The following is a 17,884-nucleotide window of genomic DNA, read 5'->3' as shown; positions in this document are numbered from 1 at the left end:
TGAAAAACAGCTTCTATCTCAAGGCCATCAGACTTAAACAGCCACCACTAACATTGAGTGGCTGCTGCCAACATACTGACTCAACTCCAGCCACTTTAATAATGGAAATTGATGTTATAAATGTATCACTAGCCACTTTAAACTATGCCACTTTGTTTACATACTCATCTCATATGTATATACTGTACTCGATACCATCTACTGAATCTTGTCTATGCTGTTCTCTACCATCACTCATTCATGTCTTTATGTACATCTCCATGAGGAGATGCACTGCAGTACTTAATGCAGCTGGCCACACCAGATACCGACTATTACTTTTGACACACCTTTGTTCAGGGACACATTAATCCATTTGTTATTCACATGTCTGTGGAACTTGTTCAGTTTGTCTCAGTTGTTGAATCTTTTGTTCATACAAATATTTACACATGTTAAGTTCGCTGAAAAGAAACTCTGTTGACAGTGAGAGGGTGTTTCTTTTTTTGTTGAGTTTACATGTCCTTACTTGTTACTTGTTTATTTTCTCAGTTGTGCACCAGGGCCTCCCACTCTTTCTATTCTGGTTAGAGCCATTTCGCTCTGTTCTGTGAAAGGAGTAGTACACAGCATTGTACGAGATTTTCAGTTTCTTGGCAATTTCTCGCATGACATAGCCTTCATTTTTCAGAACAAGAATAGACTGTTGAGTTTCAGAAGAAAGTCTGTCCCTTTTCAGCCTGTAATCGAACCCACAAATGCTGATGCTCCAGATCCTCAACTCATGTAAAGGCCAGTTTTATTGCTTCTTTGAAATCAGAACAACAGTTTTCAGCTGTGCTAGCATAATTGCAAAAGGGTTTACTAATGATCAAATAGCCTTTTAAAATTATAAACTTGGATTAGCTAACACAACGTGCTGGTTGCTGATTTTTTTTAATTTATCCGTTATTTTACCAGGTAAATTGACTGAGAACACTTTCTCATTTGCAGCAATGACCTGGGGAATCGTTACAGGGGAGAAGGGGGATTAATGAGCCAATTGTAAACTGGGGATTATTAGGTGACCGTGATGGTTTGAGGGCCAGATTGGGAATTTAGCCAGGACATCGGGGTTGACACCCCTACTCTTACAATAAGTGCCATGGGATCTTTAATGACCTCAGAGAGTCAGGACAATGGGCCTCTGTACACCTATATAGATATTCCATCAAAAATCAGCAATTTCCAGCTACAACAGTCATTTAATGTCTACACATTATATCTGATCAATTTGATGTTATTTTAATGGACAATGCTTTTCTAAGTGACCCCAAACCTTTGAACGGTAGTATTTACATATGTGGCTTAAGTGACAAACTCTCTGCTCATGGGTAACGACTAGGGAAAGGCCCCTGGAATAAGACGCCTTCCTCCCCATAAACCACAGTTCTCACCCCTAGAGACAGTCTGTAGGCCACGTTCTGCTCGTCTCGGGGATGGATACTGGAACAAAGTCACTGGTAAACCTCGTTGCACATTCTAATACAGTCATTAGCTTACCACATTGTTGCTAGCATGTGAAAGAAACAGTTAATCTGATCTCCCTCTTCAGGTCTCTTTGTGTAGAGCACCTTCAAGTTGACCCCTGTGTAGATAGAACTATAGTTGATTTGGTGGACAATATAGAGGGACCACGCCTGGCATTTCAATAAAAACCCACTAACTTGTTTATTTATTTGATGATCAATGATATTTAATTTTACTAAGGCAACAGTGATTGTTCATATTGTATCATTCAAAACACATTTCCCACTGCGTAAATAAAAGTAGAATACAATATAAAAAATTATAGAATGATTCAGCTTCAGTGCAATTGTAAACAAGCCAAAGAGGTGATAATTTATCTACAAAAAACAATGTTCAAGACAATTCAAAGATCAACTGCAATCAGTTTCACACTGATGACTCAGGAGGAAATGTAAGCATTTAATTTCCAGTCTTGACACAAGTGCATCTTGTTAACCACACCATTATTGGGTGGAATAATCCATTCCTAGCAGAGGGGGGGGTTCTCGTCTCACCGCTTGTCTGGCCAGCGGTTGAGAGTGAAGGGAGGTGCAGGTAGAACCCCATCAGCACTGTAAACAGGACATGCCTTAAAGTCACAAGGCCAGTCCCTCCATGCGTAGCGCAGGCCGGCTACATGGTTCAGGGAACAGTAATTCGTGGACACTTGGATGGCGCTAAGGCCCCACTGCATTATGGGAGCTGGGACCCACAGTGACAGAGAGTCACAGGGTACCCTCACCACTGAGCAGCAAATCTGAGGAAGAAACAGTCTTGTTAAGAAATGGACACTTTTTTTTAGCAAGGTGGAAAAGCCTGCATGACAACATGCCAAGCTGCTGACAATAACAAATAAAGAATTCAGACCCAGTTCATCCAGCCCAACCTGATCATGGTTAGTAGAAACACTAATAATGATAATAATATTATTGTACTGTCACATACACCAGATAGGTGCAGTGAAATGTGTTGTTTTACAGGGTCATCCATAGTAGTGTGGTGCCTCTGGGGCAAATGAGGGCTTATAGCCTTGCTCAAGGGCAGATCACATTTTTCACATTGTCGGATCGGGTATTCAAACAGGCAACATTTTGGTTACCAGCCAAGCACTCTAACCACTAGGTTAAATGCTACCCCATACCTTAGAACTCATTACAACTACAGCCATCACACTTACCTGAAAGATATCTTTGGATTGAGTGACAGACACTCTCTGGTCATAGGTTACGTTGATATACTGGTCGTTGACCAGGACCCGACTAGGGAAAGGCCCCTGGAATGAGACGCCCTCCTCCCCATAAGCCACAGATCTCGCCCCTAGAGACAGTCTATAGGCCACGTCCTGCTTATCCCGGGGATGGATACTGGAACAAAGTCACTGGTAAACAGCTTGTTCCACATTCCAATACCCTCATTAGCATACCACTTAGAATTATGCAATGCATGCATCCTAAGTGGTATGTTAGTTTCGATATTGGAACGTAGCCTTGTATTCTCACAGTATTCAAATGTGTACTGCCTGACACTTTATAAGAGTACAGGCTTATCAAATACTGTGGTATCCATTCTATGATTGTTACTTACCTGCCAAAAGGAGACATTTCATCTCCTAAGTCCATAGCAACAGCCATGAATGTGTTCTTCATACGCAGGTTGGGAGCAAAGCCATAGTCTGCAGTCTGGTGCCAGCGTATGTTTGGAAATCCCTCACTTAAGGAGGCCTTTCTATACGTAGAGACCTCAGGACAAATACATAGACAGAATCAACATAAGCAGCAGTGGATAACATCCTGGAGTGATATATTGTCAAAGCAATGTAGTGATTCCTATGATGCTAGATAGTGGCAAGAAAAAAAGGTATGTGAACCCTTTGGAAATACCTGGATTCCTGCATAAATTGGTCATACAATTTGATCTGATCTTCATCTAGGTCACAACAAGACACAGTCTGCTCATACTAATAAACAATTATATGTTTGGTCTTTATTGAACACACCTTGTAAACATTCACCGGGTGGGAAAAGTATGTGAACCCTTGGATTTAATAACTGGTTGACCCTCCTTCGGCAGCAATAACCTCAACCAAACGTTTCCTGTAGTTGTGGATCAGACCTGCAAAGGTCAGGAGGAATTTTGGAGGTCATGCCAAAGCATCTCAAGCAGGTTGAGTTCAGGATTCTGACTGGCCACTTCTTTTAAAACCATTCTGTTGTTGATTCATTTCTGTTTTGGGTTATTGTCCTGCTGCATCACCCAACTTCCGTTGAGCTTCAATTGGTGGACATTCTCCTGAAAAATGGGAATGGGAAACTTGGGAATTCATTTTCCGTCGATAATAGCAAGCTGTCCAGGCCCCGAGGCAGCAAAGCAGCCCCAAACCATGATGCTCCCTCCACCATACTTTACAGTTGGGATGAGGTTTTGATGTTGGTGTGCTGTGCCAGTTATGAAAACTTAGGACATTAGGCCTTTCTACGGACTGAAAAACACCAAAAGAAAGATGCCCAGGGTCCCTGCTCATTTCTGTGAATGTGCCTTAGGCATGCTGCAAGGAGGCATGAGGACTGCAGATGTGGCCAGAGCAATTAATTGCAATGTCCATACGGTGAGACGCCGAAGACAGCGCTACAGGGAGACGGGACAAACAGCTGATCGTCCTCCCAGTGGCAGACCACGTGTAACAACACCCGCACAGGATCGGTACATCCAAACATCACACCTGCGGGACAGGTACAGGATGGCAACAACTGCCCGAGTTACACCAGGAATGCACAATCACTCAATGCTCAAACTATCCGCAATAGGCTGAGAGGCTGGACTAAGGGCTTGTAGGCCTGTTGTCTGGTGAGGACCTACCTTACCTCACCGGCAACAACATCACCTATGGGCATAAATCCAGTCGCTGGACCAGACAGGACTGGCAAGAAGTGCTCTTCACTGACGAGTCGCAGTTGTCTCACCAGGGGTGACGGTCGGATTTGCGTTTATCGTCGAAGGAATGAGCGTTACACTGAGGCCTTTACTCTGGAGAGGGATCGATTTGGAGGTGGAGGGTCCGTCATGGTCTGGGGCGGTGTCTCACAGCATCATCGGACTGAGCTGGTTGTCATTGCAGGCAATCTCAACGCTGTGCGTTATAGGGAAGACATCCTCCTACCTCATGTGGTACCCTTCCTGCAGGCTCATCCTGACATGACAATGCCACCAGCCATATTGCTCGTTCTGTGTGTGATTTCCTGCAAGACAGGAATGTCAGTGTTCTGCCATGGCCAGCGAAGAGCCAAGATCTCAATCCCATTGAGCACGTCTGGGACCTGTTGGATCGGAGGGTGAGGGCCATTGCCATTCCCCACAGAAATGTGCCTTGGTGGAAGAGTGGGGTAACATCTCACAGCAAGAAACGGCAAATTTGGTGCAGTCCATGAGGAGGCGATGCACTGCAGTACTTAATGCAGCTGGTGGCCACACCAGATACTGACTTACTTTTGATTTTGACACCCCCCTTTGATCAGGAACACATTATTCCATTTGTTAGTCACATGTCTGTGGAATCTGTTGAGTTTGTCTCAGTTGTTGAATCTTTTGTTCATACAAATATTTACACGTTAAGTTTGCTGAAAAGAAACGCAGTTGGCAGTGAGAGGAAGTTTATTTTTTTGCATTCACAGGGGATTAGTTTACATTCACAGGGGATTAGGTGTTGTCACGATAAGGGCCTTATCACACAGCACTGAATGTTCTGTAAACACCAGCCGAGAGGCTTGTAGGACGTCTCAACATCAGCTGCTGCAGAATCACAGATATGTTATCAGCGTCGTCTGGTGTCAAACTTTAACCATAACATTTAGTCAGTACCTGTACAAATCCAAAGGGGAAATCTGGTGCAGTCTGTCCCCCTGAGCTCTGGTGGAAAGCCATCCTCCAGTCATCAATCATGGAGGGAAAGGAACAGGAGTATTTCTTCTGATTGTAGTCTGTGTTGGCCTCACCTATCACAGGGGTCAAGTCAAGATGTCTTCAGTTTCTATGCTGTTATTGTATGCTAAAAGATGGGAGAAAACAGATGTGACCCCAAGCTGTTTTACCTTGGTACCAGATAGCTCCTTTGATGGTCATGTTGAGAAGTGGATGGATCATGGCATTCCACAACAAAGAGTTAGTCCACACAGACAAATACATTGAAGGTGTATATGGCACGGGAAATCTGGATGAAAATAAAATAACATAGTCCAACTGATATCAAGTACCATAGGTGAGAGGATATTTTAAGGTGCATGCTACCTGTATATTTCTGTAACAATGCTCACATTAACTTAGTCCAAAAGAAACAAGACAGAAATATTCACTAGTCTATTCATCTACAATCCTTAAGAAAATGTCTATAATTGCTGACGTAAGATGTTCGGTAGGTATGCTACTTTACATCTCTATTGCAAGAGTAAAGCTCCAAGGTCCCTGTACCCTTACCCGTTAATCCTGTCCAGGTCACAGTGTTGGAGTGCTCGTGGGGAGGACCATGCCTCTACAGGTGTGCCTCCCCAGCAGGACGTCACTAGGCCGATGGGGTACTTCAGCACCTTGTACAAGTGGCGCCCAAACATCCAGCACACTGCAGAGTAGTGCTTGAAATCCCCACCACCCAGCAACTCTGTTCAGGAGGTTTAAAATTAATTATCATTATCAACTAAATGTATTAATACCATTTCACTTAGTCAGTTGGCTGACAGCTATCATTTGCATGACATTTCACATGTAATTGAACTAATAGACTGTATGAGCCTGTCCATACTTGCTGTGGGGACAGACCAGGGCACCTCCACTCCAGCCAGGTCAGTCAGCTCAGTGTCGCTCTGCTCCAAGGCAGCCATAAAGATCCGCACCTGAGGGAACTTGGAGGCCAGAGCTAGCTCCTCTGATGCATTGAACACCTTGGAGGACAATACATAATAATGGTTATTATTACAACTATGCAAACTCAGACTCATTTGAACATTGCAGAGTATACCTGAGAAGTTGTGAAAGCCATGTTGCTCTGTCCCCCACACAGCCAGACATCCCCAAACAGCACGTCTGTGAGAGTGATACTGTGGTTGTTCTGGAGGACTGCAGTCACATTGTAGGGACCGCCAGCTTCCATTGGGACAAGGGTTACCCTCCATATCCCTGGGAAGAGATCCAAAACCATGGATCAGTGAAGGTAATCTCTTCATATATAGTGCATTCGGAAAGTATTCAGAACCCTTCCTTTGTTCCACATTGTTAGCCTTATTCTAAAATGGATTAAATAAACACAATTCCTCAATCTACACACAATACCCCATAATGACAAAGCAAATTACATTTGCAAACATTTCTAAAAACCCATTTTCGCTTTGTCGTTATAGGGTATTGTGTGTAGATTGAGTACATTTTTATTTAATCCATTTTAGAATAAAGGCTGTAACGTAACAAAATGTGGAAAAAGTCAAGGTGTCTGAATACTTTCCAAATACACTGTACAGTACATTGCAAGGCAGAAAAAGTGGGACACTGGGCACAATTAACTTCAAACAATGTGTTTTTTTTGTCCCTCACACTTCCTCAGCTTTTTCCTCATTCTGACAGACATGTCACAGTCACCTTTACAGTACGATGTTAACATTTGTTACTTGACACAAGCTTAGGGTTTTATCAACTCTCCTTGAAATTACAGTTCTGCTTACTTCATCCTCAACTTCATGACATGACTGGATCAGCACGCTAAACTAAAGGCATTGTTGGGATCAGAACTCACCGGCAGCCACACTGACAGCAGGTGCGTTGTTAGTGACTGGTCCTCCTGATAGAAAGACTGTGACCTCAGCATCATCGGGTCCATAGCCCCACAACACAGCCCTCTCTGGGGCCTTCTGCAGAACCATGTGATCGCCATAATAGGAGGCAAATTGGAACCTACCACCTGGAAACAAAAAACAATATTATTAAATCTACTGTATTAGAAAATATTTATCCAAGTCAATATTCAAGGCAATTAAACAATCAATACACATATTCAAAGTTACTCTTTCAAAGGTTATTTGACAGTATGCATAAAGCCCAATAAAATATAATCTTGACACATTTACCTGTTCAGTTGCCTTGACAGTAAAATGCATAATTCAATGTACAGTGCATTCAAACTATTCAGACCCCTTGACCTTTTGCTGCGTTACAGCCTTATTCTAAAATTGATTAAATAAAAACATAATTCCTCAACCCCCACACACACACACACACAATATCCCATAATGACGAAGCGAAAACAGGTTTAGAAAAACATTATTTACGTAAGTATTCAGACCCATTGCTATGAGACTCGAAATTGAGCTCAGGTGCATCCTTTCCATTGATTATCCTTAAGATGTTACCACAACTTAGAGTCCACCTGTGGTAAATTCAACTGACTGGACATGATTTGGAAAGGCACACACGTCGATATAAGGTCCTACAGCTGACAGTACATGTCAGAGAAAAAAAAAAAGCCATGGGGTCAAAGGAATTGTCTGTAGCGCTCCGAGACAGGATTGTGTCAAAGCACAGATCTGGGGAAGGGTATTATGCAGCATTGAAAGTCCCCAAGAACATAGTTCATCATTCTTAAATGGAAGAAGTTTGGAACCACCAAGACTCTTCCAAGCGCTGGCTGCCTGGCCAATGTGAGCAATCGGGGGCGAAGGTTCTTGGTCAGGGAGGTGACCAAGAACCAGATGGTCACTCTGACAGAGCTCCAGAGTTCCTCTGTGGAGATGGGAGAACCTTCCAGAAGGACAACCATCTGTGCAACACTCCACCAATCAGGTCTTTATGGTAGAGTGGCCAGATGGAACCATTCCTCAGTAAAAAAAAAGGCACAAGACAGCCTGCTTGGAGTTTGCCCAAAGGCACCTAAAGGATTCTCAGACCATGAGAAACGAGATTCTCTGGTCTGATGAAACCAAGATTGAAGTATTTAGCCTGAATGCCAAGTGGCACATCTGGAGGAAACCTGGCACCATCCTTACGGTGAAGCATTATGGTGGTAGCATCATGCTGTGGGGATGGTTTTTCAGCGGCATGGCCTGGGAGACAAGTCAGGATCGAGGGAAAGATGAACGGAGCAAAGTACAGAGAGATCCTTGATGAAATCTGGGGTGAAGGTTCACCTTCCAACAGGACAACAATCCTAAGCACACAGCCAAGACAACACAGGAGTGGCTTCAGGAAAAGTCTCCGAATGTCCTTGAGTGGTCCTGCCAGAGCCCAGACCTGAAAATAGCTGTGCAGCGAGGCTCCCCATCCATCCTGACAGAGCTAGAGAGGATCTGCAGAGAAGAATGGGAGAAACTCCCCAAATACAGGTGTGCCAAGCTTGCAGCATCATACCCAACAAGTCAAGGCTATAATCACTGTCAAAGTTCTGAGTCAAGGGTCTGAATACTTACAGTAAGTCAAGAGTTTGTACACACACCTAATCATTCCAGGGTTTCTTTATTTTTACTAATTTCTACATTGTAGATCAATAGTGAAGACAGAAGACAAACTATGAAATAACACATATGGAATCATGTAGTAACCAAAAAAATAAGTGTTCAACAAGTCAAAATATATATTTGAGATTCTTCAAGATAGCCACCCTTTAACTTGATGACAGCTTTGCATACTCTTGGCATTCTCTCAACCAGCTTCATGGAGGTAGGGCCATGGAATGCAGTTTAATTAACAGGTGTGCCTTGTTAAAAAGTTAATTTGTTGAATTCTTTCCTTCTTAATGCATTTGAGCCAATCTGTTGTGCTGTGACAAGGTAGGGGTGGTATTTGGTAAAAGACCAAGTCCATATTATGGCAAGAACAGCACAAATAAGCAAAGGGAAATGACAGTCCATCTTTACTGACTCTAATGAGTCCCGCCAAAGGAAAGGAAGACCCAGAGTTACCTCTGCTGCAGAGGATAAGTTCATTAGAGATAACTGCACCTCAGATTGCAGCCCCTGCACTGCAGTACTTAATGCAGCTGGTGGCCACACCAAATACTGACTGTTACTTTTGACCCCCCTTTAATCCATTTCTGTGGAACTTGTTCAGTTTGTCACAGTTGTTGAATCTTATGTTCATAAGAATATTTAAACATGTTAAATTTGCTGAAAATAAAACGCAGTTGACAGTGAGAGGACATGCTTTTTTTGCTGAGTTTACATATATACACAGTGCTGTGAAAAAGTATGACCCCTTCCTGATTTTCTCTATTTGTTCATATTTTTGATACGGAATGTTATAAGATCTTCAACTAAAACCTAATATTAGATAAAAGGGAACCAGAGTTTACAAATCATTTTAAAATACTTAACGTAAAATTAACAAACTCATGCAACACCCAATTCCCTTATGAAAAAGTAATTGCCCCCTTACACACAATAACGGATTGTGCCACCTTCAGCTGCAATGACCGCAACCAAATACTTCCTCCTCGCTGTCGAGGAATTTTGGCCCACTCTTGCATTCATAACTGCTTTAGCTCAGCGACTTTTGGGTTTTCAAGCATGAACTGTTCATTTCAAGTGCTGCCACAACATCAAATTGTTCTAAAACTTCAAATGTGTTGCTTTTTAAACATTTTCATTTAGACTGGATTGTTTGTTTTGGATCATCGTCTTGCTGCATGACCCAGCTGCGCTTCAGTTTCAGCTCACATATGGATGGCCTGACATCCTCCTGTAGAATTATCTTATACAGAGCAGAATTCATGGTTCCTTCTATTAAAGGCAAGTCATCCAGATCCCGAGGAAGCAAAGCATCCCCAAACCATCACACTACCACCACCATGCTTGACAGTTGGTATAAGGTTCTTACTGTGGAATGCAGAGTTTGGTTTTCGCCAGACATAATGGAACCCATGTCATCCAAAAAGTTGACTCAAGTTTGCCAAAAAGCACCTGGATGACCATTAAAACTCTTGAAAGAATGTTCTATAGACAGATGGTCACTTCATTCAGGACATCAGGACTCGTATTGGATTACCCATGCCTCCTTGCCTGTCCAACATTTCCTCATCTCCCACCCCTTCTAATGCGACTAGCCCCGACTCCCCTCCCTCTTTTTCCCCTGCTTTGCTACGAAGCTTCTCCCTGCAGGCGGTCACTGAGTCCGAGGTGCTAAAGGAGCTCTTTAAACTTGACCCCCAAAAAACATCTGGGTCAGGTGTTTAGACCCTTTTTTCTTTAAGGTTGCTGCCCCTATCATCTCCAAGCCTCTCTCTGACCCTTTTAACCAGCCTGTCCTCTCTGGGGAGGTTCCCATTGCTTGGAAGGAAGCCACAGCTCCCCCTTTAAATGAAGGATGAAATCAAAGACTGCAGTGTATAAAGTCAGAACATCTGCTGTCTCAGCCATTGCCTGTCAGCAAGGAAGTACACCAAGGCTCGATCCTAGGCCCCACATTCGTCTCAATTTACATCAACTTATCTTCCTACTTCTTGAGCTCTCTCATCCATTTATATGCAAATGATAGTCTTATACTCACTGGCCCCTCCCCGGATTTTGTGTTAAACGCTCTACAACAAAGCTTTCTTAGCATCCAACAAGCTTTCTCTGCCCTTAACCTTGTTCTGAACACATCCAAAACAAAAGGTAATTTGGTTTGGAAAGAAGAATGCCCCTCTCCCCACAGGGATTACTACCTCGGAGGGTTTAGAGCTTGAGGTAGTCCTCATACAAGTACTTGGGAGTATGGCTAGACAGCACACCATCCTTCTCTCAGCACATATCAAAACTGCAGGCTAAAGTTAAATCTAGACTTGGTTTCCTCTATTGTAAATCGTTCCTCTTTCACCCCAGCTGCCAAACTAACAATGATTCAGTTGACCATCCTACCCATGCTAGATTACGGAGAGAATTAATAGATCGGCAGGTAAGGGTGCTCTCGAGTGGCTAGATGTTTTTTTCCCATTCGGCCATCAGATTTGCCACCAATGCTCCTTATAGGACACATCACTGCACTCTATACTTCTCTGTAAACTGGGCATCTCTGTATTCCTGTCGCAAGACCCACTGGTTGATGCTTATTTATAAGACTCTTAGGCCTCACTCCCCCCTATCTGAGACATCTACTGTAGCCTTCATCCTCCACATACAACATCCATTCTGCCAGTCACATTCTGTTAAAGATTCCCAAAGCACACACATCCCTGGGTCGTTCGTCTTTTCAGTTCACTGCAGCTAGAACGAGCTGCAACAAACACTCAAACTGGACAGTTCTCTCCATCTCTTAATTCAAAGACTCAATCATGAACACTCTTACTGACAGTTGTGGCTGCTTCGTGTGATGTATTGTTGTCTCTACCTTCTTTCCCTTTGTGCCGTTGTCTGTGCCCAATAATGTCTGTACCATGTTTTGCGCTGCTACCATGTTGTGTTGCTACCATGTTGTTGTCATTTTGCTGCCATGCTGTGTTGTCATGTGTTGCTGCTTTGGTAATATGTCTAATCCCAGCCCCCGTCCCCACAGGAGGCTTTTCGGTAGGCCATCATTGTAAATAAGAATGTTCTTAACTGACTTAAAGGTAAAACAAATAAATGTCAAAATTATAACTTTTTGGATGACATGGGTCCCTATCATCAACTGATTTGAGCCAGTAACGTAAACTCACCCCATTCCGTACAAATGTGCGTAACCGCGACATTCAAACAAGGCTACAAAGAAAACTAATGGAACTGTAGCGACTGTGTTGACTTCAACATCTGGGGTGTGAACTAGGTTTCTATTCAAGCGTTGATCATCAACATGGTAATGGAGCTATAGTATTGGAGAAAAGTTTAAAAAAAATAAAATAAATGGACCCTCCATTACAGCTTGATGTGTCATGGCATAACGTACAGCAGGCATAAAACAACTATTTATGTCTTACAATCTCTCTCCACCAGGTGTAGCACTTCTCTCATCGTTTAAAAACAAGAAATGGACAGTGACGGGGTAAGGGGGGATACCTAGTCATTTTTCTCGTCATCATTGAACGTGATCATCATTCTCAACGCTGCTGTTTACTTTAGCAACGCCCTAAAAACCCTGATTCAAATTAGACACAAACCTTCAAATAGGTATGTACTGACACATTATATAAACTCCTTAGTGTTTTATTTACATTTGAGGCGATAAGGTGATAAGTTGGACAGATCGAGTGAAAAAAGCAATTTTCCCACACAACATCTCTCATTCTTACTATCACGCACTAGTTTCGCTTCCCCACCCGCCATTTTTAAAAAGACCCGACTGGGCTCATTGCCTGTTTGAATTATGCAGAAACGGGCAGTGTTTAGGTCATGTAATTGATTTTGTTGGAAAGTGGAGAAATTATGCTTTACAATGGTATTGACATTACAGTTGATCTGGAAGTATTACGTTTTTGGGGCGCTAAAATAAGGGCAATTGTACGGACCAAGGCCATGTACGAATTTACGTTATATGGCTGTGGATTGACTGCATTGTTTGAATGGAATGTTGGCATATTGGCAGTTAATTTGAAAAAGTGTATGGAATCATTCCTCTAAAACTGTCTGGCTAGGTAGCTAACACACATACAGTGCACATAAATTGTTCACATTCAATGTTTTACACATCTTATCACAGCACTGGCAAATCGAGGTTGACCAACTCCCTGACCAACATGGCTGACCTTTGGACCATCATAAGAAGTTTCTAGTATTCCTCAATGGGTAGCAATTAAAATATGTATTAAACAAGAAAATAACACTCACCATAGGCATACAATGATCCTAAAATAGTGACAAAACACAAACATATCTTCAGACACATTGTTAAACTTGACCTGCTACTGTAGCTAACGTTAGCTAGGCTACACTACAATCCAAACAAGGAAGTAATTGCCTTTTAAGCACTAAATGTCACGTGATTCTTCATATTTCATCTGGAACATTATAACGCTGTTTCTAACAATCTACTGAAGGTCAGTGTGATACGTATCAGTCTGTCGCTCACACATGTTCACATTGATAATAATCTAGCTCGCTACAGTACTATTTATCATAGTTCGGCAACTTTTGTTTTGATTTGTGAACGGGAAAAAAGCAGACTACAGCGGCTGCGAAGGACAAACAGTGCGACAGTGAAAACGTTATGTTAGTAGCCTACAGCTTCATTGGTCCACATCCAACTTTGGCTGACCGAGACAGTTGTTGAATACTCCGGTAAGTGCCTCAGTAGCGTGAGTGCATCAGACAAATGTTGCATACAATTAAAATTGTATGAGCATCATGGCATATTTTTAAGCATATTATTATGTTGGCTATCTTAAAAATTGGAGGATCTTGAATGAAGAGGGGGAGTAGGGTAGCTATAGCAGGTTATTACTGTTACATCAATATTGGTTGACGCCACATGTTTCTTCCAGTTAATATTTAAATAGTGCAACTGTGATTATTGCACAGTAAAACAGACTGAATAAGTCAAACGTGACAACTGGGAAACACAATATTAATGTGTTTATGGAAGACATTTTGTTTTTACATGTTGGCCTTTGGTGAAGACATGAACATGCCATGATTTACTGGCATGCATATAATTAAAATAAACTTCCATTCAGCAGAAATTAGTGATTGATGATGGCACACCTGCAAACCACTTATAACAGTAGAGTTACAAAACGTGCCATTCAAATACAGTATAGCTTACCATCATAATAAACAACACGCTGTAAAAATGAGGATATTGTTTTTCATTGTGTATTTAGAAGTACAGTATCTCCTCAGAGGATTATACATGTCTGAGAAACTTTGTGTTCTCTTAGATGTTAGTGTATGTATATGAATAATTGGATTTTCATTAACAGACAGTGCTTTGAATGTATTTCTTTGACTGAGCCGGACTATAATATGGCTATACAGACTAATCTTGTTTTTCTAATCCCACACATTTAGAGATTTTGCAGTGCTAGCAAACACATTTGTGTGTAGGAGGTACAGTGGGGCAAAAAAGTATTTAGTCATCCACCAATTGTGCAAGTTCTCTCACTTAAAAAGATGAGAGGCCTGTAATTTTTATCATAGGTACACTTCAACTATGACAGACAAAATTTGGAGAAAAAAAAAATCAGGAAAGTCACATTGTAGGATTTTGAATGAATTTATTAGCAAATTATGGTGGAAAATAAGTATTTGGTCAATAACAAAAGTTTATCTCAATACTTTGTTATATACCCTTTGTTGGCAATGACAGAGGTCAAACGTTTTCTGTAAGTCTTCGCAAGGTTTTCACACACTGTTGCTGGTATTTTGGCCCATTCCTCCATGCAGATCTCCTCTAGAGCAGTGATGTTTTGGGGCTGTTGCTGGGCAACACGGACTTTCAACTCCCTGCAAAGATTTTTTATGGGGTTGATATCTGGAGACTGGCTAGGCCACTCCAGGACCTTGAAATGCTTCTTACGAAGCCACTCCTTCGTTGCCCGGGTGGTGTGTTTGGGATCATTGTCATGCTGAAAGACCCAGCCACGTTTCATTTTCAATGCCCTTGCTGATGGTAGGCTTTGTTACTTTGGTCCCAGCTCTCTGCAGGTCCTTCACTAGGTCCCGTGTGGTTCTGGGATTTTTGCTCACCGTTCTTGTGATCATTTTGACCCCACGGGGTGAGATCTTGCGTGGAGCCCCAGATCGAGGGAGATTATCAGTGGTCTTGTATGTCTTCCATTTCCTAATAATTGCTCCCACAGTTGATTTCTTCAAACCAAGCTGCTTACCTATTGCAGATTCAGTCTTCCAAGCCTGGTGCAGGTCTACAATTTTGTTTCTGGTGTCCTTTGACAGCTCTTTGGTCTTGGCCATAGTGGAGTTTGGAGTGTGACTGTTTGAGGTTGTGGACAGGTGTCTTTTATACTGATAACAAGTTCAAACAGGTGCCATTAATACAGGTAACGAGTGGAGGACAAAGGAGCCTCTTAAAGAAGTTACAGGTCTGTGAGAGCCAGACATCATGCTTGTTTGTAGTTAACCAAATACTTATTTTCCACCATAATTTGCAAATAAATTCATTAAAAATCCTACAATGTGATTTTCTGGATTTTTTTTCTAATTTTGTCTGTCATAGTTGAAGTGTACCTATGATGAAAATTACAGGCCTCTCATATTTTTAAGTGGGAGAACTTGCACAATTGGTGGCTGACTAAATACTTTTTTGCCCCACTGTATGTGCACACTCATAATACCTGTGCTGTACTGTACCATAAAGTGCTAGTAATATGCAGACAATTTGCTTTTTCATACATTTCTACGTGCCTTTCTTTTAAGAGAAAAGGCCAAGTGCACAGCTGCAGACAGTTCCTCCTAATTCTATTTTTGTACACCAACATTTTTTTTTCTTCATAAAAATGCCTAAGACCCTGGAAACAATAATTGTATACAGCAGTGGAGGCTCCTCAGAGGAGTAAGGGGAGGACCATCCTCCTCTGTGAATTTCATAAAATAAAAAATGAAACGTTTAAAAGTTATCATTTTTGATACAACTATACTAAATATATTCACAATTGATTAAAACACAATGTTTTGCAATGAAGGTCTACTGTAGCCTCAGCAGCACTCTGTAGAGTAGCACCATGGTGTAGCCAGTGGACAGCTATCTTCCATCCTCCTCTGGGTACATTTTCTTCAATACAAAACCTAGGAGTCTCATGGTTCTCACCCCCTTCCATAGATTTACACAGTAATTATGGCAACTTCCAGAGGACGTCTTCCAACCTACCAGAGCTCTTGCAGCATGAACTGACATGTCATCCACCCAATCAAAGGATCAGAGAATGAATTTCATACTGAAAGCATAAGCTCCAGCTAGCTAGCACTCCATTTTTTTCTTAACACTTATTTCACCAGGTAAGTTGACTGAGAACACATTCTCATTTACAGCAACAACCTGGGGAAGAGTTACAGGGGATGATTAGGTGACCATGATGGTATGAGGGCCAGATTGGGAATTTAGCCAGAACACCAGGGTTAACACCCCTACTCTTACAATAAGTGCCATGGGATCTTTAGTGACCACAGAGAGTCAGGACACCCGTTTAACGTCCCATCCGAAAGACAGCACCATACACAGGGCAATGTATTGGGATATTTTTATTTCTTTTACACCGGCGGGCCCCGGTGGCAATAAATTAGTAAAACTTACCTTTACTTGGATAGTTCCAGCGTTGGATAGTCATAGCCAGCTAGCTAACATAGCATCCCTTTGTTTGAGCTCCTACTTTGTTTGCCTCCTACTGGCCCTCCAACATGACTTCCAGCAGCATCTGGTTTCCCATCCAGGACCAACCCTGCTTAGCTTCAGAAGCAAGCCAGCAGTGGGATTCAGGGTGGTATGCTGCTGGCATAAAATATGGTGAGTAGTTGACTCAAAGCGAGAGACAGAGAAAATGATTGAACGGTTTAAATTAATTTATTCAAAAATTAAAGGAGAAGCAAGAGAGATTTTTTTCTCACTTTCCCTTACATAGCTAGCAAATGCAGCTAGCTAGTTTAGTTACTCAAACACCCATCTCAAACAGAGGGATGCTATGTGTCACGCTCTGGTCTTAGTATTTTGTGTTTTCTTTATTATTTTGGTCAGGTCAGGGTGTGACATGGGTTTATTTATGTGCTGTGTTTTGTCTTGGGGTTTTAGTAGGTATTGGGATTGTGGCTTAGTGGGGTTCTCTAGCAAAGTCTATGGCTGTCTGGAGTGGTTCTCAATTAGAGGCAGGTGTTTATCGTTGTCTCTGATTGGGAACCATATTTAGGCAGCCATATTCTTTGAGTGTTTTGTGGGTAAATTGTTCCTGTCTCTGTGTTTGTTGTCACCAGATAGGCTGTATAGGTTTTCACGGTCTGTTTGTTGTTTTTGTATTGTTCGTTTTTCTTCATTATTAAACATGTATGAAAATTACCACGGTACATTTTGGTCCGACTCTACTTCACCCGAAGAAAACCGTAACACTATGTTAGCTAGCTGGCTATGACTATCCAACGCTGGAACTATCCAAGTAAAGGTAAGTTTTACTAATTTATTGCCACCGGGGCCCGCCGATGTAACTGCTTACTGACTGTACTGCATGATTGTAGCGGGTTTAGTAACGCGTTAGTTCAAATCAAATCATCAAATTTTATTTGTCACATACACATGGTTAGCAGATGTTAATGCGAGTGTAGCAATGCTTGTGCTTCTAGTTCCGACAATGCAGTAATAACCAACGAGTAATCTAGCTAACAATTCCAAAACTACTACCTCATACGCACAAGTGTAAAGGGATAAAGAATATATACATAAAGATATATGAATGAGTGATGGTACAGAGCGACATAGGCAAGATGCAGTAGATGGTATCGAG

At 42.0% G+C, this 17,884-nt stretch overlaps 1 protein-coding gene across 1 annotated transcript; it reads right to left on the bottom strand.

The window, feature by feature from the left end:
- Nucleotides 1-1,664: 1,664 nt before the first annotated feature.
- LOC139386417 (sialic acid acetylesterase) lies at nucleotides 1,665-13,608 on the bottom strand. Its single transcript, XM_071131995.1, has 10 exons — nucleotides 13,272-13,608; nucleotides 7,301-7,465; nucleotides 6,533-6,690; nucleotides 6,317-6,455; nucleotides 5,995-6,175; nucleotides 5,613-5,731; nucleotides 5,383-5,516; nucleotides 3,112-3,266; nucleotides 2,705-2,891; nucleotides 1,665-2,284 (listed from the first exon to the last, which is right to left on the bottom strand). Exons 1-10 carry the CDS (start codon nucleotides 13,327-13,329, stop codon nucleotides 2,039-2,041), a joined length of 1,542 nt encoding a protein of 513 aa, XP_070988096.1. The 5' UTR covers nucleotides 13,330-13,608; the 3' UTR covers nucleotides 1,665-2,038.
- Nucleotides 13,609-17,884: the final 4,276 nt, after the last annotated feature.

Source organism: Oncorhynchus clarkii, chromosome 27, assembly GCF_045791955.1.
Source record: "Oncorhynchus clarkii lewisi isolate Uvic-CL-2024 chromosome 27, UVic_Ocla_1.0, whole genome shotgun sequence".
Classification (NCBI taxonomy): domain Eukaryota; kingdom Metazoa; phylum Chordata; class Actinopteri; order Salmoniformes; family Salmonidae; genus Oncorhynchus; species Oncorhynchus clarkii.
This window is presented reverse-complemented; position numbering and strand designations above follow the sequence as displayed.